At 37.4% G+C, this 17,965-nt stretch overlaps 1 protein-coding gene across 3 annotated transcripts in view; it reads left to right on the top strand.

Moving 5' to 3' along the window:
• The window catches only part of LOC127410838 (heat shock 70 kDa protein 12A-like), a 67,828-nt gene that overhangs the window by 37,836 nt on the left and 12,027 nt on the right, over positions 1-17,965 (top strand). For 2 of the 3 annotated variants that reach the window (XM_051646041.1, XM_051646042.1), the window contains exons 7-10: positions 2,317-2,488; positions 16,285-16,371; positions 17,030-17,134; positions 17,616-17,874. In XM_051646041.1, the coding sequence (XP_051502001.1) occupies positions 2,317-2,488; positions 16,285-16,371; positions 17,030-17,134; positions 17,616-17,874 (623 nt within the window). The remainder of the gene's footprint in view (positions 1-2,316; positions 2,489-16,284; positions 16,372-17,029; positions 17,135-17,615; positions 17,875-17,965) is intronic. The other variant, XM_051646043.1, reaches the window with a different exon arrangement.

Genomic DNA, 17,965 nt, shown 5'->3' with positions numbered 1-17,965 from the left:
TGGGATAGAATGAGGGTGAGTAAACGATGAGAGTATTTTCATTTTTGGGTGAACTATCCCTTTAAGTTCAAATGGACAGCATTTGTGGGGATAATGCAGATTGCAACAAAAATACATTTCGATTTGCCCCTCCTTCTCATTAAAAAAAAGTTACAGTGAGGCCAGTCCCATAGTGTAAAAACATTATTTACTAACCATTTCTGTATAAAGTTATATCCAATTTTACAACTTATTTTCCATGACAACTTAATGCCGTAAACCCTAAAACGACTGAAAAAATTATGATTTAAACAACTTTACAGCTCAAATAATACAGTTTTAACAAAATAATTTATAAATTTATTAAGGGCTTTTATAAACATAAGCTTCTCGTATCTGCCTCTAAAGCCCATTCACTTACATTAGGTAAGTGCTTCACTGTAACATCGATTTGTGCTTTTTTTTTTTTTAAGAAAAAGAGGGATGATTTGAAATTATTTTTTGTGGTAATCAACATTATGTTACAAATGCTGATGATTGAGCTTAACATGTATTAAACCTGGAATATTCCTTTTAGGTTAGTTGACATATCATATGGTGCGACATGCTATACTCCAGCTTAAACAATTTTAAACAGCATTTTGCTAAATTTTATAGTTAATATGGCAGTTTTCTTTTTTTTTTTCTTTTTCTTTTCACCGCATAGGCTACATGGAAATGTTTTATTTTTAAGAATTTATTTGTCACACTGCAGGACCATTTTAAATGAACTTGTGAAGCCAAAAAAGTATATTAAAAAGGGTTACAAGCACCTAAAAAATATACAAATTCCCTTATACATTCATTAAAATTTTTATATAAATTTCAAAAAGTCCATGGACATGTTATGCATCAATTTTCCATTACTTAATTAAAACATAATTATGTAGATCACTCTTTAGACACACACTAATTATTTATTCATTTTATTCATTAAGGACTGAATATAATCTGTATTTAAACCTCTGCCAGTCTCACATTTATAATAATCACAGCACAGTAAAACAAATGGAATACTGGAGAGAGAGAGAGACAAAGGCAGAATGGGAGGAAGATCAGGGTGTGGCCTCAGCTTCTCTCATCATCTCAATCCAAAGCAAAGAAATAAGAGACATAAAGGACAAGAGTAAGTGAGTTAGACAAATTTATAGCAAGAGAAGAGAGAGCATGTCGAGAGACAGAGAGAGAAGGGGGGGAGTCTGCAACACCTGATTTCTGCAGAGGGAATTCCTGCAAAGCTGGCCTTAGAAGTGTGTGTGTGTGTGTGTGTGTTTGTGTGTGTGTAGTGAATCAGCTCTCTGTAGCAGCAGGATCAGAGGAAAGAGGGAAAGGACATTGCATTCTCTTTCTCTCGCTCTCTGCACCTCTTTTTGCTTACACTGTCGCTCTGTAACGCATTGAATTTTGCAGCACACTCAGAACAGTGTCACTCAGCACAGCTTTTGTGTGTGTGTGTGTGTGTTTGTGTGTGTTTTGTTGTTTTGTTTGTTTGTTTTTTTTTTTTTTTTTTACATTTTTACAGTCACACCCTTCCATTTGAAGTGAAGTTATGTCATTCTGATGTATGTGGCATATGTACTAGTAACATTTAAATTTCACACCATCCAGCAAATAAGTCATGGTAGTTAATATTTGGGTGTGGGTCTTTAGGGTTGTGTCCCAAAAACTGTTTGTGATTTTGTAGAGAGTATATAAAACATCGGACACTTTTGCAGAATGTTAATATTGAAGCTGATGTGTGTTATTTTCTTTGCTGTTAAAATTCTGTCTCGTATCCCAGCTTATTATCCAGAGTCAACCTCAAATAAGGTTGATTTCACCTGTGGCTCTGTGGCACTAACAAAACATTCCACTGTTTGTCTGTCCAACCAGCCTAACACAGCTAAGTTTGCTCAACCAATAGTGTGAATTTGGGGCAGGACTATCTGTTTGTACAGCCAATGGAAGATGGGGGGAGTTTTCTGAAATCTGCTTGAAAACAAAGATTATATGTGCTATTCCATTTGGTGATGCTAGTGGTGCAGAAATTACACACTTCAGTTTTAATATTTGGTTTTCGTGCTTCTCTAAATTTATTGTGTTATAAAATGTGACCGATGCAAATTGTGAATAACATTCAAGTTCATGAGCAGACTTTTTGATTAGAATTGACTGTTCCAGTCAACAGTTTGGACATACCTACTCAATTTTTATTATTACTATTTTCCGCTTTTTATAATAATAGTAAAGTCAAAAAGTCATTAGCTAGTTATATGTTAGTGTCTAATAATTTCTCGTGTGTTCTTTGTGCTCATCTAGGCTGGTCTGGTTTCTCGTGACATCCCCGAGCAGCTGATCATTGCCCTTGAACCTGAGGCTGCTTCTATTTACTGCCGTAAGCTCCGCCTCCATCAATTGGTTGATTTGGGCACCAAAACAGCCCTGAACGGTTACAGTCCAACAGAGAACGTTGGAGGCGGAATGACGCAGGGTAAGCCACAGTTTTACCAGATAACAGAGATTCATATGTGGCATAAACGTCTTGCAATGAGGATAAACCACATCAACCACAGATGATAGTATTCTCAAGGTTACGCTGCATTTATGTTTGTTGAAAAGTGCATAAGCATAATACTGCCCACGTGTACTGTGTTCTTTCTTTATGATCACCTACTAGGGAACAATTATAACCTAGTCTTATGAACAGTACTATATTTTTGCAAACTGAGTTTTATGTGCCGTGTTCTACGTTTTGCCACAGTTTTCTGGTGAAATTAACAATAGAGGCATGCATCAACTGTGCGTTTTATTCACTTTCACACAAATCATGAGTACAATGGTTGATTATGACTAGACACTTATTTTTTGCTCTATTATTCACACACTGCTGTGTAATGATATCAAAAATTTGAAAAACTATACATTTTAACACTTTCATTACAGACCCACCTACATTTATACACTTATTCCAACGTGATGAGCTTGTGCGATAGTTCACCTCATAGAGTGTTGGACTTGGATTTAGGAAGACCGTGTTGGCAAGCGTGTTCACGCGTTCCCAACATAGACATTGAGAGGGCTCACAGGACTCCCACTTTTGCTCCTAACAACATGAATTCAACTCAGAGAAGCATATTAGTTCGGTTTTTGCGCTTCACTGACAATGAAACAATCCTGAAGGTGGCTCTGAAGAAGACTGTAACTTATAACGGCTCGGAGCTTCTATTTTTTTCAGACCTGTTTGCTGGCCTCCTGCAGAGACATCGTGAATTCAGCTTCGTGGGAAAAGCCCTGGCTGCTCGCGGTCTGTACCGTGGATTCGATTACCCGGCGAGGCACAGGGGCCTGCATAATTCGAAGATCTGTTTGATGATCCAAAGTCGGCTAAGGCTTTTTTGGATTCTCTGGATAAATAGACTTGATTTCTGATTGGAACATATGTTTTGATTCTCGGAGGAACAGTTTGTTCCCATTGGACACGTATGATCAGTAGTATTCTTTAAGGTAACAACAAGATGGTCATTGTTATCTGTCACGTTTGACTGTGTATTTGCAATTAGTCTACATGGCACATTTTCTCTACCCGTTTTTTCCCTTTAAATATCCCAATGGGCTCACTTTTTTAGTTATCTATCTATAGTGTTTATGTTAATGGAGCGGTTTAAGAGTAGGGGGTTGTGAAACTTGGTGGTACACCGGAATGTTGTCAGTTGTTTTTTGTTTTGTTTTTTTTCTCCCCTTTTCTCCCCAATTTGGAATGCCCAATTCCCAATGCACTCTAAGTCCTCGTGGTGGCATAGTGACTCGTCTCAATCCGGGTGGCGTAGGACGAATCTCAGTTGCCTCCGCGTCTGAGACCGTCAATCCGCGCATTTTATCACATGGCTTGTTGAGCGCATTACCACGGAGATATGGCACGTGTGAAGGCCCATGCTATTCTCCGTGGCATCCACACACAACTCACCACGCACCCCACCAAGAGCGAGAACCACACATTATAGCGACCACTAGGAGGTTACCCCATTTGACTCTACCCTCCCTAGCAACCGGGCCAATTTGGTTGCTTAGGAGACCTGGCTGGAGTCACTCAGCAGGCCCTGGATTCGAACTCGTGACTTCAGGGGTGGTAGTCAGCGTCAGTACTCACTGATGGGGAGGGGGTTCACAAATTCGGTTTATGTTCTAACTGTGGTACTTTCCTGTTTGAATTTGGCATCTCATGCTGACACAATTTATACCTCTGTGCAACCCATCTGCTTCATGACAGTACACTATTTGGCTTTTATATATGAACAACATCCTTAAATTAATATTGTGGAATGTGAAGGGAATTGGTCACATCATTAAAGGAAGAAAATTCTGACTTTTCTTAAAAAAGAACACATATCGATAGCATTATTACTGGAAACTCACTTATCCGATAAGGAACATTTAAAGTTGAAAAGGGGCTGGGTTGGCCAGATCTACTTCTCCTTATTTACTTCAAGTAGCAGGGGCACTGCAATTCTTATTCATAAGAACATTACATTTATTCTTGTACATGCAGAATCTGATTCGGAAGGTAGATTTATGCTGATCTCCGGCTGTATTTTTGGAATGCATGTTACTGTACTGACATATATGGTCCAAACGAAGACTGTCCCAGATTTTTGTCACATGTGGTTTTAAAGTTCAACTAACACTGTAAAAGCATTGGATTATTAGGAGGTGATTTTAATTGTGTACTTGATGGAAACTTCAAATACCCACCCCAGATCAAAACAAACTTTTCACATACTCTCAGGAGTGCCCGTAAGGATATAGGTTTGGTGGATATCTGGAGGGAGTTGCTTCCTAGAAGTAGGGATTATACATTTTACACTCATCCCCATAATTCATACTCAAGGCTGGATTATTTTTTTGTACCTTCTAAGTGTATACATTGTGTAAATTCCTGTCAGATTGGTTCTATCGTGCTATCTGATCACGGCCCAGTATACTTAGGTACTGATATCAGTATATCAACTCCCAATTCATCCTACTGGAAGTTCAGTACTTCATTTTTTAGCTGTAACCATTTCCATTCCTTTCTTAGACAGAAGATAATTCAGTATTGGCAAGACAATCAGAACTCGCCTGTCTCTTCTGCTATTAAATGGGATGCTGCCAAAGCTACACTACATGTCCATCTCATTGCTTACACCTCACTACTGAAAAAAATCAGAACTCAGAAAAGGAAAGATTTAGAAGCCGATGTGATTCACTTAGAAAAACAACACAAACGGGTTGTTGTGAATAATTGGGTTTTGTTAAATAATGCCAGGGCAAAGCTTAATTTAGAACATACTGAACACGTTAAGAAATTATTATTTTTTTAGTAAGTAGAGATATTATGAGTCTGGAAACAGACCCGGTCATCCGCTTGCTTACCATTTAAAAGGGAGCAGAATGAAAGAGCTATAAAGGCAATTAAGACATTTGACGGCAGCGTGTCCTATGACCCCATGGTTATAAATAGCACTTTTTCTGACTCTATAGGTCTCTATATATATCTGAGTACAGCAGTCCCAGCAAGGATCTGCTGAAATACTTGCATGAGTGTCTTCTTCCCAGTGTTTCTGAAAATGCTAAACTCCTTTTAAATGCTCCTTTTACCAAGGAAGAAATTTGGCAAGCTATTCAATCAATGCCGTCAGGCAAAGCTCCCGGTCCGGATGGGTTTCCGTTAGAATTTTATAAGCAGTTCTGGCTTGAGCTTTGCCCAATTTTAATGCCAGCAATCAGTAGTCTCTTAGAAATTTATTCTATGCCTGAATCTTTGTCAATGGCTGTTATTAAATTGCTCTTGAAGAAAGATAAAGACCCATTACAATGTTCTTCATATCATCCGATTAGTCTACTCAATGTGGATTGAAACTGTTTTGCCTCATATTATTAATCCAGACCAGACTGGGTTTGTTTAGTCTAGATATGGTACTGATAATATTCATAGAGTATTCATTGTGTTATCCAAGATTTTTATGTTCTTTGCCATTTATTTCTAATATATAAAGGATTCAATCTCTGTCTAATAATTTCACTGTGGCAAATACTCTTCTGGTGTGGAATGATGTTAGGAAATACTTAGCTATTCCAACAAAATTATCTCTTAAATCTCCCATTGTGCTCAACCCTGATCTTCCCCTATCAGTACAGAACATTGGGCTTCAGGCCTGGATGTCAAGTGTTGGAGTTAGGCCATTTATTTAAAGATGGTAAAATTAAATCATTTCAGCAGTTAAGACAGGAATTTAATTTTGCCCGTTAATAATTTTTATACGTTTCTTCAGCTACGGCACTTTATAGAGTCACAGATAAGAGAAGGTAACATATGATTTACTCTTACTGAAGTAGAAAAACATCATTTTTCCTCATCTACTCTTAAGAGGAAGATCTCTGACTTATACATTATATAATGTTAGTCCTTCATCTTTTGATTCTTTGAGGGTGATATGGGCAAAGGACATTGGGTCTTCTTTTAGTGGCGAGGAATGGTTATCTGTTTGTGCAAGTATTTTTCCTAAGTGTGCCCCAATTTCAGTCCACGAGCAAAATTTTTTATTTATCCATAGCACTTACTTCACACCAGTTCACCTTCACAAATGATTTCCTAATACTTCTCAATTATGCTTTAAATGTAAGATATACGACTGCACCGCAGAAGTATAACCAAGTGAAAAAATACACTTATATACAAAATACACTTATATTTAAGATACATTCTCTTAAAGCAAGTCTAATATCTTATATGTTGCTTCTCAAGTAAATGTATCTTGTTTTAAGGATTTTTAGACAATTTTAAATGCAAAACAAGACAAAAACACTTGATAACAATAGGATTTTTTGAAGTGAATTTCTTTACTGAATTAAACTTGATAAAAAGTATCTTTTTTCCCTTTAATTCAGTGAATGTCATTTAGAGGTATTTTTAAAAGATGATTTTGTTCTCTTTACACACATTTAATACAACCTTCTAAGTAGGGGCACAAGCTGAATAATCGGTTAAGAGTTAATCATTAATTGTTGCAATAATCGCAGAATAATCGTTCTAATAATCGTTAGATTAATCGATTATCAAAATAATTGTTAGTTGCAGCCCTACATAAAAGTAATCCATATGACTCCAGTGTTTAAATCCATATCTTCAGAAGTAATGTAATATGAGTGTTAAACAGAACAATATTTAAGTCTTTTTTTACTCTAAATCTCCACTCCAACTTTCACTTTCAGATGTGAAAGTGAAACTAAACAGGCACCACATGTTTAGAGTAAAACTCTAAACTTTAATTTGTATCTGTTTCTCACCTGCACCTATTATATTGCTTCTGAATATATGGATTTAACCACTGGAGTCCAGTAGATTACTTCTGTGTTTCCTTTGTGATTTTTGGAGCTACAAATGTTTGATCACCATTCACTTGCATTGTATGGACCTACAGAGCTGAGATATTTTTTCTAAAAATCTTCGTTTGTGTTCTGCTGAAGAAAGAAAGTCAAACACATCTGGGATGGCATGAGGGTGAATAAATGATTATATAATTTTCATTTTTGGGTGAACTAGCCCTTTAAAATCTCATCTGATTACAACACCATTTCACTCGCTTCTGGTGCCCCCCACTAGACATTTCACAGGGAAACCGCATCAAAACGTTTATTGAAGCCCATAATTTTGTTTTGCAAAAATTTTGCCACGGTAATGTCATTTTCTTGAGATCAGGCTGAACAATTGATTGAAATCGTGAAAAAGATTTGAACATCATGGGTATTTGGTGAACAGTCAAAAACAATGCTGGTATTGGTATAGTATTCAGCCTATAAGATGCAGTATGCAAGTTGTTTGGACATGTGGTGTAGGGTGTCAGATGTTATCACCAATAAAGGTGATGTTTGTGTACAATATATGCAATTTTGAGATGTTAAAATACTTTCTTCTATCCCAGCTGAATGTGCAGAGCCAGCTATAAGTTAGCCATTCTCTGTAGAGTTGAAGGATTCCTGCAGTCCAAAATGGCCTTAACCCTGTGGGGTCGACGGACACGCCGGTGCGTCCTGCTGGATTTTTTCCTCATAACAGCGGAAACAACTTAAAATACTCCGTCATTTTTGGGCATACAGATAAGTGTAAGACATCATTAGAGACTGTAAAGGGTCTACCTTTATTTGTGTACACTCACAATAACAACAAAACCTTGTGCTTTTGTAAAATAAAGAAAATAAACAGGGTGCGCTTTCAGCCGTCTCTGTCTCCGCGAGCATCTTTCTGAAACATGTCACAAAAATGAACTGAAACTCCGCAAATACTTATCAGACAAACATGAAACATGTCTAAAGAAAGCTTAAAATGTCTACTTTTAAATAAAACAATTCAAATTTAAAACAAATATTCTCCTGCAATGTAATCTGTATGAAACAAAGCGATGTACAGTTTCTCCTGGCTCAGCTAATTACCGTTATGTGATCACACCCACCAGCAGAGTGCGCAATTCATACAGTAATGTGCTGAGGTGATCAGTGCAAATGGTAAATGCCCCCAACAGTGCCTTAAAAAGCATCAAGTTCATCATCCGATTCATTCACTTTCCTGTGCGTTTGGAAGATGGCACACTACACAGGTGAGGAAGCTCATCAGATGGTTGTGGATAGTGAGGAAGAGTTCACATTTTCCTCTGAAGAAGAGCGGGAGTCCGACAAGGAACGTTTGCATTTTGAAGAGCGACTTGATCCAGCCGAGGATACAATTTTGGATGAGTAAGTCATTTAGTTTTATGTACATTAGTTGACATGCTATTTTATATAAATATGTACATATTTTACTAGTTGGACTATTTCCAGACTTGCCAGCCAGGATTCAGAGTATTGAAATTTTAAATATGTCCGAATAGGCAAGTTTTAGTTACATTTAAATGTTGTTTCGCTAAAGCAGGTATAAATTGTATGCTGTAAATATGATATTTACATTTATGCATTTGGCAGATGCTTTTATCCAAAGCGACTTACAGTGCCCTGATTACAGGGACAATCCCCCTGGAGCAACCTGGAGTTAAGTGCCTTGCTCAAGGACACAATGGTGGTGGCTGTGGGGATTGAACCAACAACCTTCCACTTACCAGTTCAGTGCTTTAGTCCACTACACCACTACATTTTATATCATAAATAACTAGTGTTTATGCTGCCTCATTATCATCAACGAAGCTTGTCCTTGCAAATATCTGTTCAGGTGTAAATGTGTAAAATGTGCTGTAAATATGCCCATATTAGAAAATCAGCATATTAGAATGATTTCTGAAGGATCATGTGACACTGAAGACTGCAGTAATGATGCTGGAAATTCAGCTTTGATCACAGGAATAAATTGCATTTTACAATATATTCAAATAGAAAAGTTATTTTAAATTGTACAAATATTTCACAATTTCACTGTTTTTGCTGTATTTTGGATCAAATAAATGCAGCCTTGGTGAGCGGAAGAGACTTCTTTTAAAAACATTAAAAAATCTTACAGATCTAAAACTTTTAAATGGTAGTGTAAGTCTAAAGTTTTTAAGTCTTTATGTAAAGAAAATGCATAGTCAGATTACTTCTTTTAAATTAAACTTGATTTTGCGAATAAGCTACAAACAATACATTCAATCATTAAGTCTCCTCACATTCATTCTCTCTCAGGGGAGGGGTCTTTGTCTCCTCAGGTGTGAATCACATCAATATTCATGATCATCCACGCCTCCTCGCATATGACCTTTCTAACACTAATAATGTTTTACAAAAGTTAAATGACTATATTGTTTTGTATGAATGAGTGATCAGGATGGTTTTCACATCATTTTTGTAGCAAAAACTCTAGGCTACAAGATCCAGTTCTCAAAAGTCTTGTGAACAAATGTTTAGTATGTGTTATATGGCCTTATTTCAGTGACTTTTTTTCAAAAACCATGCATAAATGTTATTTTCTCAAAAATACAAACATGTACATACATGTTGCTCACATATTATTGTAGCCCAATTTGTGCTGAATACAGTGTTATCAGACTTTAGCCATTAATATGTTTTTAAGCAACTGAAAAAAGCACAAATGTCAAGGCATGTCAAAACTTCTCCAGGGCCCAAAACACCCTCAGACCCCAGAGGGTTAATTTAAGCTCGTTTTAAATTTCTTTATTGTACCTGCCATTTTCCATGTGTTTGATTACACATACATTCACTAATATGCATGAGCACATGTGTGCTTCAAGTGTCTTTATTAGCTGCTGTTTGTGATTCTCTGCACTGGCACTGAGTACGTGTGATGGTGGTTAAATATTTATGCCTACTGAATATTCGTATTTACCTGTAAGTGTGAAATCGACATCAGCTAATAACATTCATCAAGACGTGCCCTAATATGCTGTGAAAAACTCACATAATCATACTCATGTTGTGGTATACCTTGCTAGTTTACATCACATGCTAAAGTAAAATGTAATTGCATCAGTTTCAAATCTCAGACCTAAATATTTTTTTGTATAGAGGCAGAGCAGAGTACATCACATTCTCCTGTATTTTTCCTCTACCCACTGCTGTCTGCCTCCATCTCTCACGAGAGCACAAAACCACTCTCTCTCTCTCTCTCTCTTCTGGTGTTTTCTAGTTCACCTCCATTGCCCTGCTCATGGCCTTACTACAGACTAACCGCACATGCACTTTGAGCTTTATAATGTAAAAGTATTCTCACATGATTACATATTTAGGTGTTTCAGTGACCTGTGATTTTAGAAACCAACATGACAATACTTTTTCATGTCCATTCAAAAGGTGACAGTCATTTGGATCACTGCTGAATGGTGATACCAGCATGAGAAACAGCTTTGGCAAATTCATGCTTTCCCTCCTTTCTCCCTCTTTCCTTATCTCTCTCTCCCCACTCTCTCTCAGTCTTTCTTCCTGTTAAAGTCTGCATGTACATTCATTCATAATTGTGTAATTATTTGAGGTCATGCATTACATTCCCTTGGTTAAAAAAACAATATTAATTATACCAAAACAATGTTAGCAATGTCTCTCAATTATTTAAAACCTTAACCCAATTTGTTGCTTGTATTTCCAGGGTTTATTATTGGTCAGTGTCAGCATATTGGTCAATGTCAGTCCATTTGTTGGTGGTCGATGTTTCAGCACTTAAGAATGTCAGTTATTTTGTCCATTATGTGTTACTGGGTAGTTGAAACGAAATTCTTTTAAGAAATGTATTTAGACATCCACATGACTCCCTAGAAGGGATGGGTTAATGCAGAATAACAGTGCTTTAAATTGAAATTAAGACCCGCTATACTCCATCTAAAATTATTTCATATAATCCTTGAGAAAGACAAAGATTATGTATTATTGATGTTGGAAAAAGCTTGTTGACATTTTATTAATGACTATTTACTATTTTTACTATTGTCTTTACTGAAATAGCTAGGGCAGAACTATCATTCTTGTGTTAGTGAATGTTTACAGTAGTGCAGTTTGTTTGTCAGCTGAGGCTGATGCATGCAGCACTGTAACTCTACTCCTCTGCAAGAACAAACTGTCAGAGAGGGAGAATTTAATCAGATGGACTGTGTGCATTTAAGGTGAAAATAACAGGGGAAGAAATGGGTGAAATATGATTATAGTGCTGAAGCAGAAAGGAAGTGTAAAATCGCTTGTGCTAATGTTTTGTTTTCTCTTTGCATAAGCTGTGCTATAGAAAGAGAGAGCAAAAGAAAGGACGAAGGACAAGAGGAGTAGTTTATATTGATTTATTTTTTTAGCACCAGTAATATTTGTGCTCTGATGGAGCCTATACATTTGATATCACTATGTAACACAATTTTTGTTCCTGGGTAGTAAGTGTTATTTCCTAATTGCTTATGCCTCAATATTCCCCACAAACTTTGCTTTTGTGACCAGGACAGTGATATTTTTGAAATTTACCTATTTCCAATGAGAAAACGGGCAAATGTGTGTCTTTTTGTTCACAAAGTCAGAAAAAAACAACACATGAATCTAAATTAACATGTATTTATACTAAAGTAATATAAAAATAACTACAAAAGATTTAGAAGTGAGTAGTTTTTCGAGATTTACGATTATACTGTAAATCACTTTCACGAATCAGCCCCCAAATGTACTCATCGTACTTCAAAGTGTCCAGCAAGGTCTTGATGCTGTTGTAATCCTCTATGAGGTGCACCGAGTGAGCCTGGGGAAGAGACGGGTACTTGTTACCATTATGGAGCAGCAGGGCTTTGAGGGCTCCTGGATGAGCTGTCAATGAAGAGGTGCCACTCATTCTGGTTACAGGCGATTCCAATTGCCTCAAACAGACTGGTCACATTGTAGTAGAAGCAGAGCCCATCTTGACGGGTGAAGAAGCTGGAAAAAGGTTGGTGACGCTTCCTCTGATCTGTGACTTGCACACTTTCATCCAACAAGTTCCACTGCTTGAGCCTAGATGTCAAAAGCTCGGCATTGGACTTGGTGAGACCAAGATCTCTAATCAAGTCGTTAAGGTCTTTTTGGTTGGGGTAATATGGGTTTCTCTCCTCAGCTCCACCTCTGAAATTGTCATCTGGATCTACAACGTCTTCCTCGCTCTCTGACTTGCTCTCTTCTAAAGACGGCTGCTCTCTCTCCGGAGGAGTGGGTACAGGGAGCTCATGGCAGTGTGGCACCGGGGCGATGGATGAAGGAAGGTCCGGATACGTGATAGCAGGTGCATTCTTGCCAGTCCGACGTTTGGAAGGGTCCACCATGCAGAAGTAGCAGTTGCTTGAGTGGCCAGTGGGTTCCCGCAGAATTCTTGGGATAGCGAACTTCATGGCTCTCTTTTCCCTTCTGTACCATCCTCCAAAATTACATTTATTTCACCCATGACTAATGTGTAAGAGATTCTCGCAACATTTTTCATATATGATATATTTTTTCAATAACATTGAAAATTGTAAAACATTTTAAAATTAAAAACTTCTACCATTTTAAAAATTAACAAATTTTATAACAAAATTCCAAGCAACAATTGTCCATCTTACCTTCAAAAAATTACCCAGATTTTTTTTTTGCAGTGCTTGCAGGTGAATTGAGGTGCCCAGGGTTTGTCTTGATCCCCGACAGGCATGCCGAAATATGCTTTGTAGGCCTCACACATCTTAGCAGATGCTTCCACTGAGTACTTTTTCGCTCTTGTCTTGATAAATTTGCCGCAGACATAGCAAAATGCGTCTGCCGGATGCTTGCAGCCTCTTGATGCCATCTCAGAAAAATGCAGATATGTATCCATTTAGGCAGCTGGAACTAAACTGAACTGGTGGGCTTAAGGCCCCTGTATTTATACTACTATTTATATTACTGGAAAGTTACTAGTTTACTCAGCACTGAATCTATCTGGAATATTCTGGAAAATAGGTACATTTCAAAATATCACTGTCCTGGTCATAAAAGCAAAGTTTGTGGGGAATAATAGCCATTTTCTATACTTCTGAGGCATAAGCAATTAGGAAATAATACTTACTACCCAGGAACCAAAAAAAAAAAAAAATTTGTTACACAGTGTATTCAGTGGTGAGCATTGAAAACATCTAAAGGAGCTGAAATAGTCTCTGGTTAATTTAATTTGCCAATGAAAGCCAAGACCAGATGCAAGAAGCAATTGTGTGTGGCAACCCGCTGGGAAGTAAATTAAAGGTCTGTTTTAGATTGTATATGTCAATTTACGAAGTACTGAATACAAGTTAATATATTACATTAAAATATTGTCATTATTTACTCACCCTCTTGTTGTTCCAAACCTGAATGTCTCTTTCTTTAGTGTATTAAAAAAACATACAAACATACTTTGAAGACGCTCTTGTCTATATAATGAAAGCATATTTTGCGTATAAAAACACCGTAAAAGGAGCACAAAAGCAGACTTGTTTGCTATTTATTCATACTAGATTCATGTGTGCTGAATTTTGGTCTAAATTTGGTACATTTTGGCCATGTCTCGCTGAAGTTTTTGTCAAAATGTTGTCCACTTCTTGCTAGATGACTGTGCCCAAAATTTTGGTACATTTTGGCAACTTAAGCTATATGACTGTGCGCAGAATGTTGGTGTAAATTTTGACCACTTTCCCCTATATGACTGTGTGCTACATTTTCGTCTAAATTTTGGTACATTTTATCCACTTCCCACTATATTACTGTGTGTTAAATTTTGTTCTAAATTTTGGCCACTTCCCTCTTTATGACTGTACACTAAATTTTGGTCTAAATTTTGCCCACTTCCCAATATATTTCTGTGCACTAAATTTTGTTCTAAATTCTGGTTACTTTTGCCCACTACCCTCTAAATGACTGTGTGCCAAATTTTTGTTAATTTTGGCAACTATTTTTGGTACCTTTTTGTCATTTTTGGAGTTCGACTGTTCCCTGTCACTATCTGCTTTTGTTGAATGGAAATGTGCAATGGAAAATTCTTCAAAATAGGGGCTTAAATAATGGGCTGAAATAGTCACTGGTTAATTTTAGTAGGCAGTGAGAGTCTGAGACAGGAAGAGGTGTAATTGTGTGTGGCGACCCACTGTTTAACTGAGCAGCAGTGAGCAGCATTGAGGGGCTGTCTCTCTGATATTAGTAGACCCAATATCTTCCTAAACCCAGTCAGAGACTGGCAGGGGATAACATGTCCCTTTAAGGACTGTCTCACAAATATATCCTTTAACATCTGGATCTATTTTTTCATTTACTGAGGATGTTTTCCCACTAATCCTGTTGGCTTCATCTGTTGTCACACTGATTTCCCAGCATGTAATCCAGCTGCTACAGCTGTATCCAACTGTATCAGATGGCAGACTGTCAGAGTGAACACCCCCTAAAGCAAGAATGTAACCACATATTCAGGAATTGGGGGAACCAAATGTAATAATTTAAGAATCAACCTTTGAAAAACATATCAGTCGACCAGTAATCTGAAGGGGCCGTATTCTACTCAATGTCTATAGCTGATACAGCCCTGGCTCTTAAAGATTTTTCTGAAAACTGAATGACATTCTCTTGTGCAATCATTTTGTTCACACATCTAACATATAGTTTTCACTGCCTTAATGATGTTTTGAACTACAATAGGCTGTTTCCTAACTAGTGAGTTGTGAATTTGTTATCAGGCTGCTGCAGGAATGTTGAGATGGGGGTCTCTTGTGTGTTGAAAACACTGTTAGATTGAGCAGTTTGAAACAGTTTGAGCCTCAGCTCTTCCACGCTTCATCAGAACCTGTCTTGTACTGAAAAAAAAGGCCAGGTGGCCCATTTCATTGTTTTCTGTGGTAAGGGAAAATGTCAATCTGACATCTGCCTCCATGTGGTCACTCTCTACAGCTTTACACTTCCTGTTTGGGAATGTTTACAACTGCCAGGGTGACCATTATCCTCTGATGTCATCAAACTAACTGCCCTTTATCTGGCCTGGCTGATTTCCCCCTCCACAGTGAATGAACAGAAACTCTTATTTATGCATTCCGGTTGCAGTCAGGAAGTTCACAAAAGTGAAAATGGGAGGAAATCTTTTAATGGAATAATTCGGAATGGTCCTGAATATTTTCTGGCTTAACCGCAATATTCTGTATTTATACTATAAATATCAAGTTTTTAGTTTAAGGTTTTTAATGATTTGCAGAGACAGATATTTTTAGGTTGATTACCCCCAAAAAGTGTAGCTTTGTGGCTCTGTGGCATTATTGTTTTTTTTTTTTTTTTTTTTAGCATTCCAAAGGTGAGTTTGGGCTAGGACTAAACTGTTAGTCCATCCAGTGGAAGACAGTAGGAGTGTTCGGGAAGCCTGTTTTAAAAAACAAATGTTGCATTTGTGTTTGGAAATGCTAGTGGTGTAAAACCTAACTTTTTAGCAATCAAGGTAATACTAGGCCATATTGGCTTAATAGTATTACACTAATATCATTCTCCTAATTTTTCTATTTTTCCATTTTATGTCATATTTGGAAATTTCAGTTTCAAATCCACTTAATGATTAACATTTAAAGAACACTCAAAATTTCAGCCATTTCAAAGTTATGTTTTGAATTTTATGAATTTGGCTGAAATTAAAAGAGTCTTGCATTCTGTTACAACTTTTTTCCAATGGCATCCCCTTGCTTAAAATAAACTGTTATGCAGCCCATGTTCCTTTCTCATTCTATCGCCTTGCCTATAGAACTGCCACAAATATAGAAATGTACAGCTTCACGCTGCCTTCCCTCTCACACACACTTCCTGTCTCTCTCTGTCAATAACCAGCCAAGGAGCATGTGCGCCGTAACCGACAGAGCCGCACCTTTCTGGTGGAGAATGTCATAGGAGAGCTCTGGTCTGAACTCACTGAAGGTAGAGTCTGTATCTTCTCACAAACATTTTTCTTGTAGTATTTTGCTCCTGCTGTTTCTAATGCTGCTGTCATATGAAACCTAAATTCTTTTAAGATGCACCCTAGCTTATAGAAAAAGAAACATGCTTAGCTTGAAATCCTTCTTCTGGTGTTTCAGGTCCGATAAACAAACATTTCCAGCCCTTATTCTTCTGTCTGAATTAGCAGCTTCTCACACACCAGTACTTCAGCACACTTTGCCAATTCATCGCTGCTGTAATAACCCCACACAGTTTAATTTTCTTCTAGTTCTCTGTTCTTAGAAATTCATTAGCATTTAGAATCATTACAATTCAAGTTTAAATTCTAATTAAATTTAACTTAAATTATACAGTGTGTACAATATACAGAGCTTCTTAAATGCTAAAGGCCTCTCCTTTGGTGACCAACAAACTGTCGATGAACCCTGAAAATAGGTCACCGTTCCCCTGACACCTTGGAAAAGCACTTCTTTGCAGACATGTCAGAATCACTCACTTCCAACATCTACAGAGATTTTCCTGAAAGTGTCAAACAGAGTAAAATGTCAGATGCCTCACTGGATGAGATGATCCTGATGAATTCATTTCTGCTGGTGACCTCTGATGACCTTCATTTGATGTTTCTGCTGGTGTCTAGGTGACCGGTATGTGGTTGTGGATTGTGGAGGTGGGACAGTGGATCTAACGGTGCATCAGATCCGAATGCCAGAGGGACACCTGAAAGAACTGTATAAAGCCTCAGGTAAGAAAAGCCACAGAATCAAGGAGAGCCAAATATTCAAAAAGCCAGACTTTCTTTATTCACTGTGGAAGGAAAGCTATCATTCTGAAATGACATTATACATAATTTTAAATCGAATTAAAGTAATAGTTCAGCCAAAAAAAAATTATTCTGTCATTATTTACTCACCCTAATGTCATTCCAGACTTGTTTGCTGTTATTTTTTTTCTGCGGAACACAGAAGTATAAGTTTTTAAATTACAGTTCATAAACACCATTAAAGCACTATTATGGTGACTTTTTAAAATTATTATTCTTTTGGACACTTGATAGCCCCTGGTCACCATAAACTGCCATTATATGGCAAGAGCTACTTAACAATTCTTCCAAAATGTATGTGTTCATATTGTTGGAAAATATAACAGTGTACATATTGAGAACGAAATGAAGGTGTGTAAATGATGACAGAATTTTTCATTTACACTTTCCATCTTCTCCACAGGAGGCCCGTATGGCTCTATCGGAATAGATTATGAGTTTGAGAAGCTCTTGTGTAAGATATTCGGGCAGGATTTCATCGACCAGTTTAAGATCAAGCGTCCTGCTGCATGGGTGGATCTGATGATTGCGTTTGAGTCTCGTAAGAGGGCTGCGGCTCCTGACCGAAGCAATCCACTAAATATTAATCTGCCCTTCTCATTCATTGACTACTACAAGAAATTCAGAGGACACAGTGTGGAGCATGCACTGAGGAAAAGCAAGTGAGTGATGAACGCTTGACTTTTTCAGGAGTGAAATTGGTTGTAGAATGCGGTTGTCACTACCATAAATAACCTAACTCTTTGAGTACAG

The sequence above is a fragment of the Myxocyprinus asiaticus genome, chromosome 20 (genome assembly GCF_019703515.2).
Source record: "Myxocyprinus asiaticus isolate MX2 ecotype Aquarium Trade chromosome 20, UBuf_Myxa_2, whole genome shotgun sequence".
In the NCBI taxonomy this organism is placed as follows: Eukaryota; Metazoa; Chordata; class Actinopteri; order Cypriniformes; family Catostomidae; genus Myxocyprinus; species Myxocyprinus asiaticus.
This window is presented reverse-complemented; position numbering and strand designations above follow the sequence as displayed.